The 12,920-nt window shown below is 49.5% G+C and overlaps 6 protein-coding genes across 6 annotated transcripts; 5 read left to right on the plus strand and 1 right to left on the minus strand.

Annotated features, from left to right (window-relative positions):
* Positions 1-2,681: 2,681 nt before the first annotated feature.
* AO090005000710 (uncharacterized protein) lies at positions 2,682-3,183 on the plus strand (the record flags this gene model as incomplete). The annotated part of the gene is made up of 2 exons (XM_023233970.1): positions 2,682-2,947; positions 3,132-3,183. The coding sequence occupies 2 exons, from the start codon at positions 2,682-2,684 to the stop codon at positions 3,181-3,183; spliced, it is 318 nt and encodes a 105-aa protein (XP_023089075.1).
* Positions 3,184-5,009: 1,826 nt separating this feature from the next.
* On the plus strand, positions 5,010-6,219 carry AO090005000709 (putative acyl-CoA:6-aminopenicillanic-acid-acyltransferase; the record flags this gene model as incomplete). Its single annotated transcript, XM_001817692.1, has 3 exons — positions 5,010-5,066; positions 5,123-5,527; positions 5,584-6,219. 3 exons carry the CDS (start codon positions 5,010-5,012, stop codon positions 6,217-6,219), a joined length of 1,098 nt encoding a protein of 365 aa, XP_001817744.1.
* Positions 6,220-6,595: 376 nt separating this feature from the next.
* Positions 6,596-7,006, plus strand: AO090005000708 (uncharacterized protein; the record flags this gene model as incomplete). Its single annotated transcript, XM_023233971.1, has 1 exon — positions 6,596-7,006. One exon carries the CDS (start codon positions 6,596-6,598, stop codon positions 7,004-7,006), a length of 411 nt encoding a protein of 136 aa, XP_023089074.1.
* A 390-nt stretch (positions 7,007-7,396) lies between these two features.
* Positions 7,397-8,240, plus strand: AO090005000707 (cytochrome b561 domain-containing protein; the record flags this gene model as incomplete). Its single annotated transcript, XM_023233972.1, has 4 exons — positions 7,397-7,471; positions 7,506-7,568; positions 7,625-7,687; positions 7,746-8,240. The coding sequence occupies 4 exons, from the start codon at positions 7,397-7,399 to the stop codon at positions 8,238-8,240; spliced, it is 696 nt and encodes a 231-aa protein (XP_023089073.1).
* A 378-nt stretch (positions 8,241-8,618) lies between these two features.
* Positions 8,619-10,166, plus strand: AO090005000706 (putative serine--tRNA ligase DIA4; the record flags this gene model as incomplete). The annotated part of the gene is made up of 1 exon (XM_001817689.1): positions 8,619-10,166. One exon carries the CDS (start codon positions 8,619-8,621, stop codon positions 10,164-10,166), a length of 1,548 nt encoding a protein of 515 aa, XP_001817741.1.
* Positions 10,167-10,564: 398 nt separating this feature from the next.
* On the minus strand, positions 10,565-12,243 carry AO090005000705 (uncharacterized protein; the record flags this gene model as incomplete). The annotated part of the gene is made up of 2 exons (XM_023233973.1): positions 10,565-11,710; positions 11,752-12,243. 2 exons carry the CDS (start codon positions 12,241-12,243, stop codon positions 10,565-10,567), a joined length of 1,638 nt encoding a protein of 545 aa, XP_023089072.1.
* Positions 12,244-12,920: the final 677 nt, after the last annotated feature.

Consider the following 12,920-nt stretch of genomic DNA (forward strand, 5'->3'; position numbering starts at 1 on the left):
CAGGTATCCCTCAATATGCAAGCCCGGTTGACATTCTTGTCTCGTACGTAGAGTTCACCCCTCGGCAATTCTACGGCCATACTACATGCCGACGGTCATGTATCATCACGGCTATGACTTGGTATTTTTTCGACATTTATAAGAATCGCAAGTCAAGGTCACCCTCTTCATTGTAAGTATTTGTATCACCGTTTGCTGCTTGACTGCTCATATACTGTTACGTGTGCAGTGAACAGTAGCAGATCGAAGGCTAAACACAAACTGAGTTTCTCATAAGCTAACAATCTGGATATAGAATATCTCGTCACACTATACTGACCGCTACTCTTACTGAAAGTTCTAATCAGGGGGGCTAATGTGTCTTTGGCAAGTTTCACTATTCGACTCTCATAGCCTCCCTGGCTTCATTGGTTTCCTGGATATAATGACTGCACAATACAGAAGAGTACAGCGTTGAGCGACAATGGTGATGAAACAATACCTGCGATACCCGGTAGAGCAGCGTGATAACATAGATCTATGAACACAGCGGCTCAGTGCTAGGATGTTACAAACGCGTCGGTGAGATGGTCCACGGCATGGCGTATCTCCTCAGGATACACTACGAACCAGCCTCCATCTAGCATATATCTCGCAGATGAAGTAAGTAGTATTCGTACAGTTTGCCAGCTCGGAAGGTTTGCTAAGGGGCCATAGATTGTGCTCCACGACATCATAGAGCACAAGTGGCAACCTTGGGATCATTTCGACAGCCAGTCAAGGGAGAAGGGAGCATGCTAGAAGTTTCGCGATAGCCGCCATCGTCGCATGCACCATGGAACGGACTCGAACTGCAAAAGGAATAGACCGAACATTTGACCACCAGAGGAAAAAAGTAGGTAGCCTGCCGAGATAAGCGCACGTATAGACACAGCGGGAGTTGGATGCAAAGCCAAGAAAAGCTTGAAAGTCAACCCTACTTGGCAGTAATGCTGACGTGCAAAGGCACTTTTCGAGTGTTACTGTTCCTACACCCCTGTTCCGATGTGGCAACCTGGGATAGCTGCTGTGCCATGCTATGCCAGGCTCTAAATAGATTACAACCTTAGTCCTGACGTTGTCTTACCAGATTGACAACACAACCAGAACCCAAAATAATGTCCCCACCGATATATCCAAGAATCCACACCTGATGACACCGCATACGCAAGGACCCATTTGCTCAAGATGGGGCACATGATCATCCTCGGATGGAGGCATGAACTGCGATTCCTCATCTCTGGGGCAAATACCTAAATGACCTTATTTTCCTCAGTTGAGAAGGGACTCGTGGAACGACGAAGGGCAAAATGAACTGTGGGACAGGGTTCTTGCGGTCCCTTTTTCGTCGGAAGTGATCGACTTCAGTGCCGGCCATGTTGGCCATGGAATACTTTGGAACCAACGCGTTGACGACGAACGGATTGGATAAACTGACCTGCCAAGCTCTGTATGTCTCATATACTAAAGTATTGATTGACTGAAATACCTTCAGACGCGATGCCTGTCCATATTCAGCGTTCAACAGCCCAGGGTAACACGACAACGCATTCAGCGGCTAAGTACATGTTGACCGAAGGCTACCGCGAATAGGGGATTAAAAGGATACATTTCATAAATAGCAAAGTCAAACCCCGTCAAATCGCCCGTTTGCAAAGTTAAAAAAAAAAGAAAAAAGAAAAGAAAGGTTGGTTGTTCTTGGTATTGCTGCGTGCATTCGTTTGCCTCGAAATATGGGAACGGAGAATTGAGCTGTACTCTGAATCCAAAAGGATGTGCGGACTCATACAGGTATCTCATTGGCAATAAGAGCTACATGTAGTTTCATTTGGCCTGGTAATTATTCTATCGTCTTCTCTTCATATCTTCTTGCCCATGTGTAACAGACGAATCGCATGGCCTCCGCCATGTTTGGTCGGCCCGTCCAGAGTCTGATGTATGTAGGTTTGTAACCCCTACATATGCGAGAAACATCGCGGTGACAGCGTCTGAGCATGATAATCGTCATTCCGAAGCCGTTACCTTCAAGAGAAACCGTCCCCACCGACCGGATTTCCACAGATAGACGCCGGTTGCGCCGGTATTTTCCAGAGGGTGTCACAATTTGGCCCGAAGAGGCAACTTACAAGTCCCTTCGTCATCAGCAGATGAAGAATCACAAGACATTGGCACAAACGGCGCCCGACACAACTGCTTTTCCGGTGAGGAAGCATGTCTTTCTCTTCGTCCGTCTCTTCTGCTTCTCATTGGACGGGCTCATAAACAGGAGGATGTATCCTGTGGCAGTCCCGGTATCACCTTAATGGTTGTCACCAGTGGACCAGGGAGGTTATAAAGCTCCTCTACGAGGGACGATGCAAGATGGGGGCCATGGACCCTTTGCATCTTCACTTTAAAAAGAGACTGAGTTGAAGCCGTCTTCAAATTGTCTCTCTGATATTTCTTTCCTTTTCCTTTTCTATGTTCCTCGTACGGTTCAGCGAGGGTGATATACAGCAAATTCACCTGCCTCTCGTCTACAGAGCTTTCTATCTTCTCAGCGAGCCTCGTATCCTTCATTCTCTCCACTATCATCGCCTCTACCCAAACATCTAAGCTTCTAATCGCCTTAGACTAGTTATCAGAAGCTCCTCAAAAGTCTCAAAAGCCTGAAAGCATTAATTATGCCACCAAGATCAACTCACCAAACCTCATTACCAGAAGGCGACGGCGTTACATACGACGAATCCGACATGGCACTCTTTCGCGCCAAGCTTGCTTACCACTCCACCATTGAGGAACGCATGGCATCAAGAGACAACAACCTCGTCTCTATTGCAGAGCACCAAGGTCGACTCCTCAAACGTTGGGATATGTTGAAGGTACTGGAGAAAGAAATGGCAGAGAAAGGCAAAAGCTTAGAACCGGCGGAAAGACAACAACTAGCCCAGTACGCATGGCGATTCAAGAGATTGGAAAACCTAGCGACGCAAAATGCCAGCTGACCAGCGAGGGTGTCAACACATCAAGAGGTTACGTTGGGAGTGGAGGGGGGAAAAGTGTCATAACGGAGTCATTGTGTGATAGCATTCTTTGGCGTCTTCCTTGGACTTTTAGGAGTAATTACCATGCAGTTGTTTTGTCTACTTACCTATCAGCGATACCTGGATTAAGATTCTCTCGTAAGACTCTTTTCTTTTTTCTTTTGCTTGGTCTCCGTCTCTTGTAGATCACTTCTTTCTTTCTTTCTTTCTTTTTTTTCCATTCTTTTCTTTTTTGTTAAGAGGTATCAATGATCTACGCAAGCTTGCGAATGTGTATGACCTCATGGTGCTGCTACCAAGTCGAGGACTCGATGTCTTTTACGGCAGACGTCGTCATCCACGTAACATGCTGGTGTGTTTGGGAGGGTCACAGTACTGCATGCAGCGAATCGCTACACGACCGTTCAAGCTCCAATGTGTCAGCTATGGGGGGTGTACCCAACAGCTTGCAAGTTTGCCACACTCCCTACAATAGCACAACATCCCGTCCTGGGTTACTGGCTTTTGGCACCGGGGAAGGTCTATTATAGCACCATCTCTCCCTATTGCAGATCATCTCACCTACAGTACCGATAAACATTTATATTTTGAATTTTGTTGCTCATAGGCTATACTCATCAACTGAATTCTGAATGGTTGTATACCTCCCTACCATCATTCTTTGCAGAAACAGAGCTTCCCTATGATACCCATCCAATAAACGCCAATAATGTATCTATGTACACCCAAGGTACCCCTGAGACATAGTCAAGACTCCAATCCAACGTCCCATCCAACTAATTTTCAAACAGAACAGATATCCAACCCATCCATCCACCCAACCGACCAAACCGAACCAAACCACCCCCCACCAGCACGAAAAACCTCTCCAACCTAAGTAACCGATCTCGTAATCAATCCAGACCCTCTCCTCCCCCTCACACAACCAGCAGGCGGATCCTGAAACCGAACATGACATCCCCCCGACGAACACAGCGACTGCGAAGGCTGCAACAAAATCGACCTAGGAGAACATATATCGCTCTGATCCAAGCACAAGGTGGACGATAACAGCGTTTTAGTCGGACCAAACTCTCTTAGAATGAAGCTCCACGGATCCTCTGAGATATGGGCGCCGTCTTGGGTCATTCCTCTCAGGACGAGGAGTCGAGATACGTAGTTTTGCATTTCTGTCCAGTCGTGGCCGAGGGGTCGATGGGGGATACCCAGTTTATCGGTGTGTTTCCATAGTATGATCATTAGGGAGGAGATTATTTGGGAGATTTCGTGTTGGGCTTTGGCCATTTTGCGGGGATTTGATGGGTTTGTGGGTTTTAGTGTGGATTTGAAGATTGTGGTTGATTGTATGGGAGGTGCTTAATGTGTAGAAACCATGGTATTTGATAATAGACATGATGATTGCATATTGTGTTTTTTGTTCATCTAGCAGGTGGTTGTTGTGGTGAGGGTTGATAAGCTATACATATATTTTAGAGACTAGGCTCGCAATACGTAATGGCATCGTGAGGACTGTTAAGGCTAATGTGGTGACTGATTGATGTGATGGCTGTCAAAAGCAGCATGTCACCTTTTTTAGAACAAAGAAGTATCGAATCTGCGACGGGATCTTCCTGTTGATACCTACTGAAAGGTGAATGAAGATTGCCGGTTATACTACGATATCTTAGGTATAAACCAGCAACGTGACTCTACTGTGATCACGATCATGACTATCTCGATCGAGATAACCGCGTAGTATTAGTACCTAAAGATGCCAACCTTCCATCGTCCGATAGTGCAAAGTCTACTCTGCCTCCCCCTCTCGAGAGAACGGTTATCAATCGTGGCTCGGAACAAGGTTGCCGGAAATGAGGGGGCGTCCCGCTATAAAGTAAGAGAAACTCCTCGGGTCCTCCTCACGGTTGCAAAACACCGTACATCTCGCCGAAGGAGATATTTCGATTGTCAATAGACTTAGATACTCCCACAATGCATGTCGAAGCTCCGGAGCTCCCTAAGCTAGTCTTAAGGGGTACCCCCAAAGAGGTATGTCCATATAACTTGACCTTTTCAAGAGTGACGGTTGTATAACAGTCAAGCAGATTGGTCTCCAGCATGGCTACCGCCTGCAGGAGCAAATCAAGTCCCAACTAGGCATCTATGAAGAGATGTTCGAGTACACTACCAAAATGGACTGGCCGACTGTTCTCAAGCTTGCGGAGGAATTCCGGGCCCCCCTGGAACGCAAAACACCTAGTTTGTACCTCGAGATGCAGGGCATAGCCGAAGGAGCAGGGGTGGGTATCCTGGACATTGTAGCGTTGAACTGTCGGAGTGAAATATCGTTTGGAAGCTTCTCAGATGGATGCACGAGTCTTTCGTGGAAAAAAAATGAAAACGCACGAGTTTTGGCACAGAACTGGGATTGGACTACCAGCGTTCAGAAGAATCTAGCATTGATGGATATTGAGATCTCTGGGAAGCCGAGGATCTGCATGGTCACTGAGGTAAGCTGCTGCGGTGATTGGAAACACGATATATTCGTCTGTCTCACTTCAAATAGGCAGGTATTATAGGAAAGATTGGATTCAATAGCGCTGGAGTCGGAACTTGCCTTAACGCTATTAAAGCTCGACCATGCGTTAGCTCCAAGGTGCCGATCCATATAGCTCTCCGCTTATGTTTGGAAAGCACATCCGTTGCGAGTGCATTACAGACGATCGCATCTCTGGGAGGTGTAGCTTCGAGCCAACATATCTTGATTGCCGACAGCACAACATCCCTTGGCCTGGAGCTCTCGCCCTTGGGAGACGTACACTTGAAGGAAGATGAGGATGGCTTTATCATGCATACCAACCATTTTATCGAGAACAAGAATGTGAAGGAGCCCTCATGGATTAAGGGCTCACCTGCCCGTTTAGAAAGAGCTCAGCAGCTCGCCCACGAGTTGGTTAACAACGGCATCAAGGGCGACTTGATCACACCTAGTTTACTACGGGAGCAGGTGTTCTCCGATACCTGCAATGCGCCACAATCCATTTGTGCCCAGGAGGATCCTAGTACTCATCACACAAGGCGCACCTCTACACTGTTCAACATTGTGATGAATCTGGACAAGCAGGATCTGGGGGCGGAAGTTGTCGTTGGTCAGCCGGGCTCTGGCAAGGAAAGTCCCGTTATAAAGATGCCGTGGATGTGAAGATGTTGTCGTGAATCTCGGATATGTTCCTTTTGGTCTTTGAGTGTGCAGCATGGCAACCAGGACTGCTCAATTGTTGCAGGGAACCCGACGCATTGTAGCGGATAGAGGACCAGGTGTATACCACTCGATAATGGTATTCTTTGTCTATATGGAGACAAAGTAAAATCCATGACCCTCTAGGACAAGGTCATTGTGCATGCCTGTATATAAACCCAGTAGGAGAGGTCTACAATTTTGATCCTCATGTTCTACAGAAATCTTGTTCTAGCTTTTTGTTCGCTCCTCCTGCCTTTCCCACAGCTCTCACAGTTATACCTCACATATTGTGCGGCAATACGGGCTATATACACTCCAATAGTGATAGAAAGGCAGCATGACCACTGGTACTCTGCTGAAAGGCGTGCGCCGGACACTCTCGACTATGAAGCGTCCAAGAAACATTCCTTTCAATGAGAAAGGAGGATCTACCAATCAGGATGGCAGAGGAACGATACCCAACACACCAACGCAGCAAAGCGGAGGACAAAACCAGGGAGTGGAGGCCTGTAGCCTCAAGCGCCAGACCACAGCCCGACGAGATAACCACTCTTGTGCAAACTCGGAGGTGCAGGTCCCAGCTATCAGTGCACTCTATCGGTCTGAGTTGGAGGATTCAAGTGACGACACCAACATTGCCGGAGGAGAGGAAGTGGAATGTATAAATGAGCACTTGCGGGAATGCTTTTGTCGTCGATGTGATGGTGATTGCCGAAATTGTTTGCATAAAGAAGAGGGGAGTTGCTAATGTTGTTGTTCACGGCGGAGGTGATGTCGGTCTTACATGATAAGTATCCGGATGCAGCTCAAGTACCAGCGATGTGGAGATACTTGGGGACCTGCGGGTGGCAGTTAGGCGTGGCTGGTACTTTGACAATTGGAGGTACCTCAGCTGCCCCACATCAATGCATTGCCAATCGAACACCTCGAATTCGTCATTACCAACAATCACTACTATATCTTTGCTTCCTCTTCTTCCCCTCCTTCCCCGTCCTTTCTCTCTCTCACATCTTATTTGTAGACTTAGCTAGTCCTAAACATCGCTTTTTCTTCCCACATAGATCACCTTGGTAAAATATAATGGCTTCTGCCACCGGAATTCCTCAGGAACATCCTCAAACTATCGAGGCCCGAGAAGATGAGCCGCTGTTGGGCAGACCGGGCGATGTCGTCCAGAAGGAGGATGAATATATCATCTATAATCTGTTCACCGGTTAGATCACCCCCTGACTTTTTGGGAAAAATAGCCCGACTTAACGGATCGCCTGGTTTCAGGAACGGCCAGTCTGGCGCAATTTGGAATATGGATTGTAAGCCCATGTGTTTGGAAGATATCACAACTGATAACTGACTGGTACAACTTCAGATCGCCATCCTGGTCTGGGCGGGTATCTTCTCCCATCCACTGATACTCTTCTCTGCCCATCCGGTAAGTCGAGTCTAACGCGTTGGAGATACCACCACAAAACCTAAGCTGATGATAAAAGCTCCTCAACTCATCTGCGCTACTCCTCCAAGTTCAAGCTGCACTCATCCTCCAACCCACAGCGACACCCCAGCAGAAACTCAAAGGCGCGCGCATCCATTACCTCATCCAGGCCATCAGCGTGGCGGCCTTTATCGCGGGCTTCATCGTCATCGAAGTCAACAAGGGCAGTCATGCACGCTTCACCTCGCCTCACGGTGTGATGGGCCTGGTTACCTATATCCTCATCATCATACAGGCTGCCGGAGGAGTCATACAGTACTTTATCCCGGTTCAGGTCTTGGGCAGTGTGGACAATGGTAAGAAGCTTTACAAGTACCATCGTCTGTCGGGGTATGTCTTGCTACTTCTCGAACTTGCGACTGTTGCCGCTGCTACGCGGACGACCTTCAACTTGGCTGTGCTGGCGATTCCGCTGTGGGCTGTGGTTGTGGGCGCTGTTCTGGTGATCTCGGGCGTTGGGGCGAGAGTCAAGAAGCACAAGCTGGGTCTATGAAAAGGGTGATGGTGTATATGAGTTATAGCGCCGTACTCGATGTCTAATTTTCTTTGGGTTGCCATCCGGTTGATTTCGGTTTCCATCATGAAAGATTGTCAGATAGTATATTTATGCAGATGCGTCGATACGCTTTGTACTTTGCGATATCCCCTCAAATATCGAGGCACCATAGGATATGGAAGCTATATGAAGAACCTGTCCGTCTAGAGATATCGAGAATCGAACGTCGATATGGAAAAGTTGGCCAAGATCAAAGTAGATTAAATGCGACATCCCGAACGGGAAAAGTGCCCACTCCACATCATTTTTGTCGGAGTGTCAGTCCACTCACTCACTCACTTCCTTCCCTCTCCTCATCTGCCCACCACTTCCTCAATGGCGTCTACAAGGACACCATACGTCTGCCTCAATTGCAGGCTGACAAGGCCATTGACGCGACGCGCCTTTTCCGCCTCCACGCACCGCGCCGAAGCTCTCCGTCCTGCGACTGCGCCAAAGCCAACCCCAGACGTCAAGCACATCCGCCAGAACGCGGAGCTCTACTCCAAAAACAGCGTCGACCGCAATTACCCAACCCACGCCGACTACCCATTCCAGATCCAAAACCTGTCAGAAGAAGCCCGCCGCCTCGACCAAGATCTCAAGACCCCCCGCTCCCGCATCAAACAGCTCGAAAAAGCTATCGGCAAGCTCGCAGCTTCCGCCCGCCAGGAAGGAGGCAATGGCGAAAACACCGCATCCCAAGAAGAGCTCACGGCTCTGCGATTAGAGGCCCAAAAGCTCAAGGATGATTCACAAGAGATGACCACGCGCAAGACCGCCTGCACGGAAGAAATCAACCGCCTCGCACTATCCCTTCCTAACCTTTCCTCCTCCGAGACACCGGTCGGAGACGATCCCAGACTGGTCGAATACCTCAATTTCGACCCCCAGTCGCCGCCCGAATGGATCGCCAATCCGGACCCCAGTCGCTCGCATGTCGCGATCGGCACATCCCTCGGCCTCATCGATTTCACTAGCTCCGCAACTACCACGGGCTGGGGATGGTACTTCCTCACCAACGAGGGCGCCCTCCTGGAGCAAGCACTGATTCAGTACGCATTGAGCGTGGCTCGAAAACGCGGCTGGAAGCCCGTGTCCCCTCCGTCGATCGTCTACTCCTACATCGCCGAAGCGTGCGGTTTCCAGCCCCGCGACCAGCACAACGAGCAGCAGATCTGGGCCATCGAGCAGAGCGAAAAGGACAAGAGCAAACCGCAGCGATCTCTGGCCGGAACCGCCGAGATCCCCCTCGCGGCGATGTACGCCGGCCGCGACATCGACGCAGCGAATCTCCCCGTCAAACTGGTCGGACCTAGCCGGTGCTATCGTGCCGAGGCCGGGTCCCGCGGTGTCGATACGAAGGGTTTATACAGAGTCCATGAGTTCACAAAGGTGGAGATGTTCGCGTGGGCCGATAATTTCCCAGAAGCAGCTGGGAAGGGATTACCGACGTCAGACGATCTCTTCAACGAGCTCCTCTCCATCCAGACCGAGATTCTGACCTCCCTGAACCTTCCCTGCCGGGTGCTGGAAATGCCGACCACGGATCTGGGCGCCAGTGCAAGCCGTAAACGTGATATCGAAGCCCTCTTCCCCTCCCGTCTCCGTGCCGGTGCGGATCTCGAGTCGGCATGGGGCGAGGTGACCTCCGCTTCTATCTGTACGGACTATCAAAGCCGTCGGTTGGGAACCCGGGTGCGCGGCGGAGCAACTAAGGATTCTCGGTTCCCCCATACGGTCAATGGTACTGCCATGGCTGTGCCCAGGGTGTTGGCCGCCATTCTGGAGAACGGATGGGATGAGAAGCGGAAGGTTGTGGTTGTACCGGAGGTGCTGAGGAACTGGATGGGTGGCTTAGAGGTGATTGGGGAATCTTCATGATTGCACAAGGGATAGAAATTGTATGTTATATATGATATTGAAATGTACATTATACTACTCATGAAACTGTTTTTTTTTTTGAGCCGGTTTATCTCGTGTACATTAACCCAGACATCAGATTAAGAATATCTGTACAACTCCATATGGTTGCGTTCAGAAACAGGGAAATTTAAGCAGAAAACACACAGTTAAGTCCAAGACGCTACCTAAATGACGGGGGTCATAACTTCGTAACACATTTAAAAACATCATGTCGTCAGCACAAGACAAAATCAGAAAACATCTACAATCGACATCTCAAACAAAAATATAAGGGGAGTGGTGACGTAAAGGGTATCAAAAGTAAAGAAAAAAAAAAAAAGGCCATATCGTAGATCTTTTGGAGGTATCATAATCGTTTAATCCCAAGGAATATCTTCGTCTTCGATTTTGATGCAGGTTAGATGAGGAAGGCCACCTGAACTGCTGTCTAGTTCGCCGCCTTTGAGGTCTAGCTCGAGGAAGTTCCTCATTAAGGGCCTCACGATTTCCCGAGCCAGTCGTTTGAGTTCATCCATTTTGCGCTCGAATCTCTTCAGGACATCACGGGAGTATAAGGAGTCTGACGATGGGGTCGGGTGCACTTTGAGAAACTTCTTGAGTTCATCATGAGGCAAATAAGCCTGAGTAGAGGCCGAACCGATCAGGCGGTATACTCGTGCGGAGGATAGAGGAGCCGCAATAGCGGCTTTCGAAGCGGCCGAGCCATGTTCTTGACCCCGGTGCGCAGTGGACTGTGAGGGACGGCTGTGGCTGCTTGTGTTCGCGGCATTCGCTGAAGAATTCTTCAGTATTGGAGCTGGAGGGGGGGTGGTGCTGTCCACAAGCCATTGCCGGAAGAGGGAGACGGCAAGCCAATCGAGGTATGCGTTGGTGGGCGTCACACGTTCGCCGCGGGAAGTAGTGAGCGTGAGTCGCAAAAGTTTGGAGTCAATGCGCGACTTCATATACTCCAGATCCTCGACCTTATCCTCGATAATATCCAGCACAGTATCTGGAAGCGGAGAGTAGGCACCATTTCGCAGGTGTGGTAGTCCCGCAGGCCATTGCCCGACAACATGGATTAGGGCTTCGGAGTATATGACGCGACTGCGGGCAAGATAACCCAGCTTGAGGTAGCTCGGCGGGTATTTCGCGATTTGCTTGAAGAGCCGGGACCCAAATCCGAGAAGATGGTGATCAACTCGCGGTCCCGTCACTGGAAGGGCATCGTACATGTCGGCTAGCGCAAGGAGAGACCTGCATTCGGCGTAGGCAGTCGCAATGTTGACGCTATTTAGCGCCGGCGGATGGTTGTAGAACAAGCGGAAAAGATTATCGTAGTCGCGGATCGTAGGGTCTATTGGTGCGTTTCCCGTATCTGCATGCGGTATGTTTATAACGGATTGCATTCCGGCCAGATTTGCCATCGAACGAATGAAGCCTGCTTGTGTGCCTGATGGTTTCGTTACCGACGGAGGGTACTGTCCCAGGTTGTTTCCAAAAGTGCTAGAAAAGCTTGGGGGCTGTTGCCGCCGAGTGTCAGCATATGAACAACACATAGGACCAATGGACCGACCTTTTGAACGAGGATTGGCTCCTCGTCTTCCGCTTTGTTTTCCCAGTCTAGCTCAAATCTCCATCGTCTTTTTTCTGGAGAAAACAATGCCCCCGATTCAGACTGAGCAAGAGTGGAACCGTTCGACAAAGACGAATTATCTTCGCTAATTCGGGATAGCACCGCGGGATCCGGAATGGGTGGCCTCGATGCAGCAGCCTGTCGGGACCATTCATCGCGGGTACTTGTGTCAAAGAAGCCTGAACATTGTGCCAAAATCAACCGATGTAATAGGTACCGTCTCTCTTGTCCACTTGCGCGGATAATAATCTCGACATCGCCAGTGTGGGTGAAAATGGGGAAATCATTCTGAGGTTGGTGAATAAGTCCACCGTGGTGGGAGCGGCTTGAGCGATGTCGCCGGCCAGAGTGACGCGACACGGAAGAAGTAGCGCTCTGCGTGGGAAGGGAGCGGTCCAGGATTTGGGCCTGGGAGACCATTTCGGAAGGGGTGAATGCAAGAGTTGTGGGAGACTTTGGGGTCATGGTCAGACGGTGGCGGCGACGAGAGAACGCAGTAACAAGACGCCAGAGCGCCGTGTGCGGGCCTTCATACAAGTCCACACTCCCACAAATTTGGAGATTATTTCTCGGTCATGGGAAGAATGACAGCCGTCTTTCAAAGGAACCTCTCGTTGAAAAACTGGGATGATTTGCCGACTGTTTACCCCCGCGGCGATAACCAACAAGCACTAGTAACGGGGGGAGGTTGAGTGGGTGTGGGATATCCAGAATTAGGAATAGATTTGATCAGATGGTCGGGGCTTGTTTCAGTTCATTGAGAACCTGAGCGAAACAAAAGGCAGAGAGAGGCTGATATCTGATACGATGGAGTGGGTTCCACTTAATGCGATTAGCAATGCAAGCCAAGGTCGCTTAGTGGTTGTCACTGATAGGTAAATAAACAAAAGACGGCGACCGAGGGGCCAAGAGAGAGAATTGAACAGGGAGTGTGTGATAGATATAAGTGACCATCTGGATGCAAAACCAGGAAGTGACTCCTCTTCTGGAATTCCAGATGGTGATTGTTTGCAGAGACTCCGGCCTCATCCTGAATTTACTTGTTTTGGCTCATGGTTTCGAACATGCCGGCACATGACTGGGCATACCTGAGCTTC

This window comes from Aspergillus oryzae, chromosome 1 (assembly GCF_000184455.2).
Source record: "Aspergillus oryzae RIB40 DNA, chromosome 1".
In the NCBI taxonomy this organism is placed as follows: domain Eukaryota; kingdom Fungi; phylum Ascomycota; class Eurotiomycetes; order Eurotiales; family Aspergillaceae; genus Aspergillus; species Aspergillus oryzae.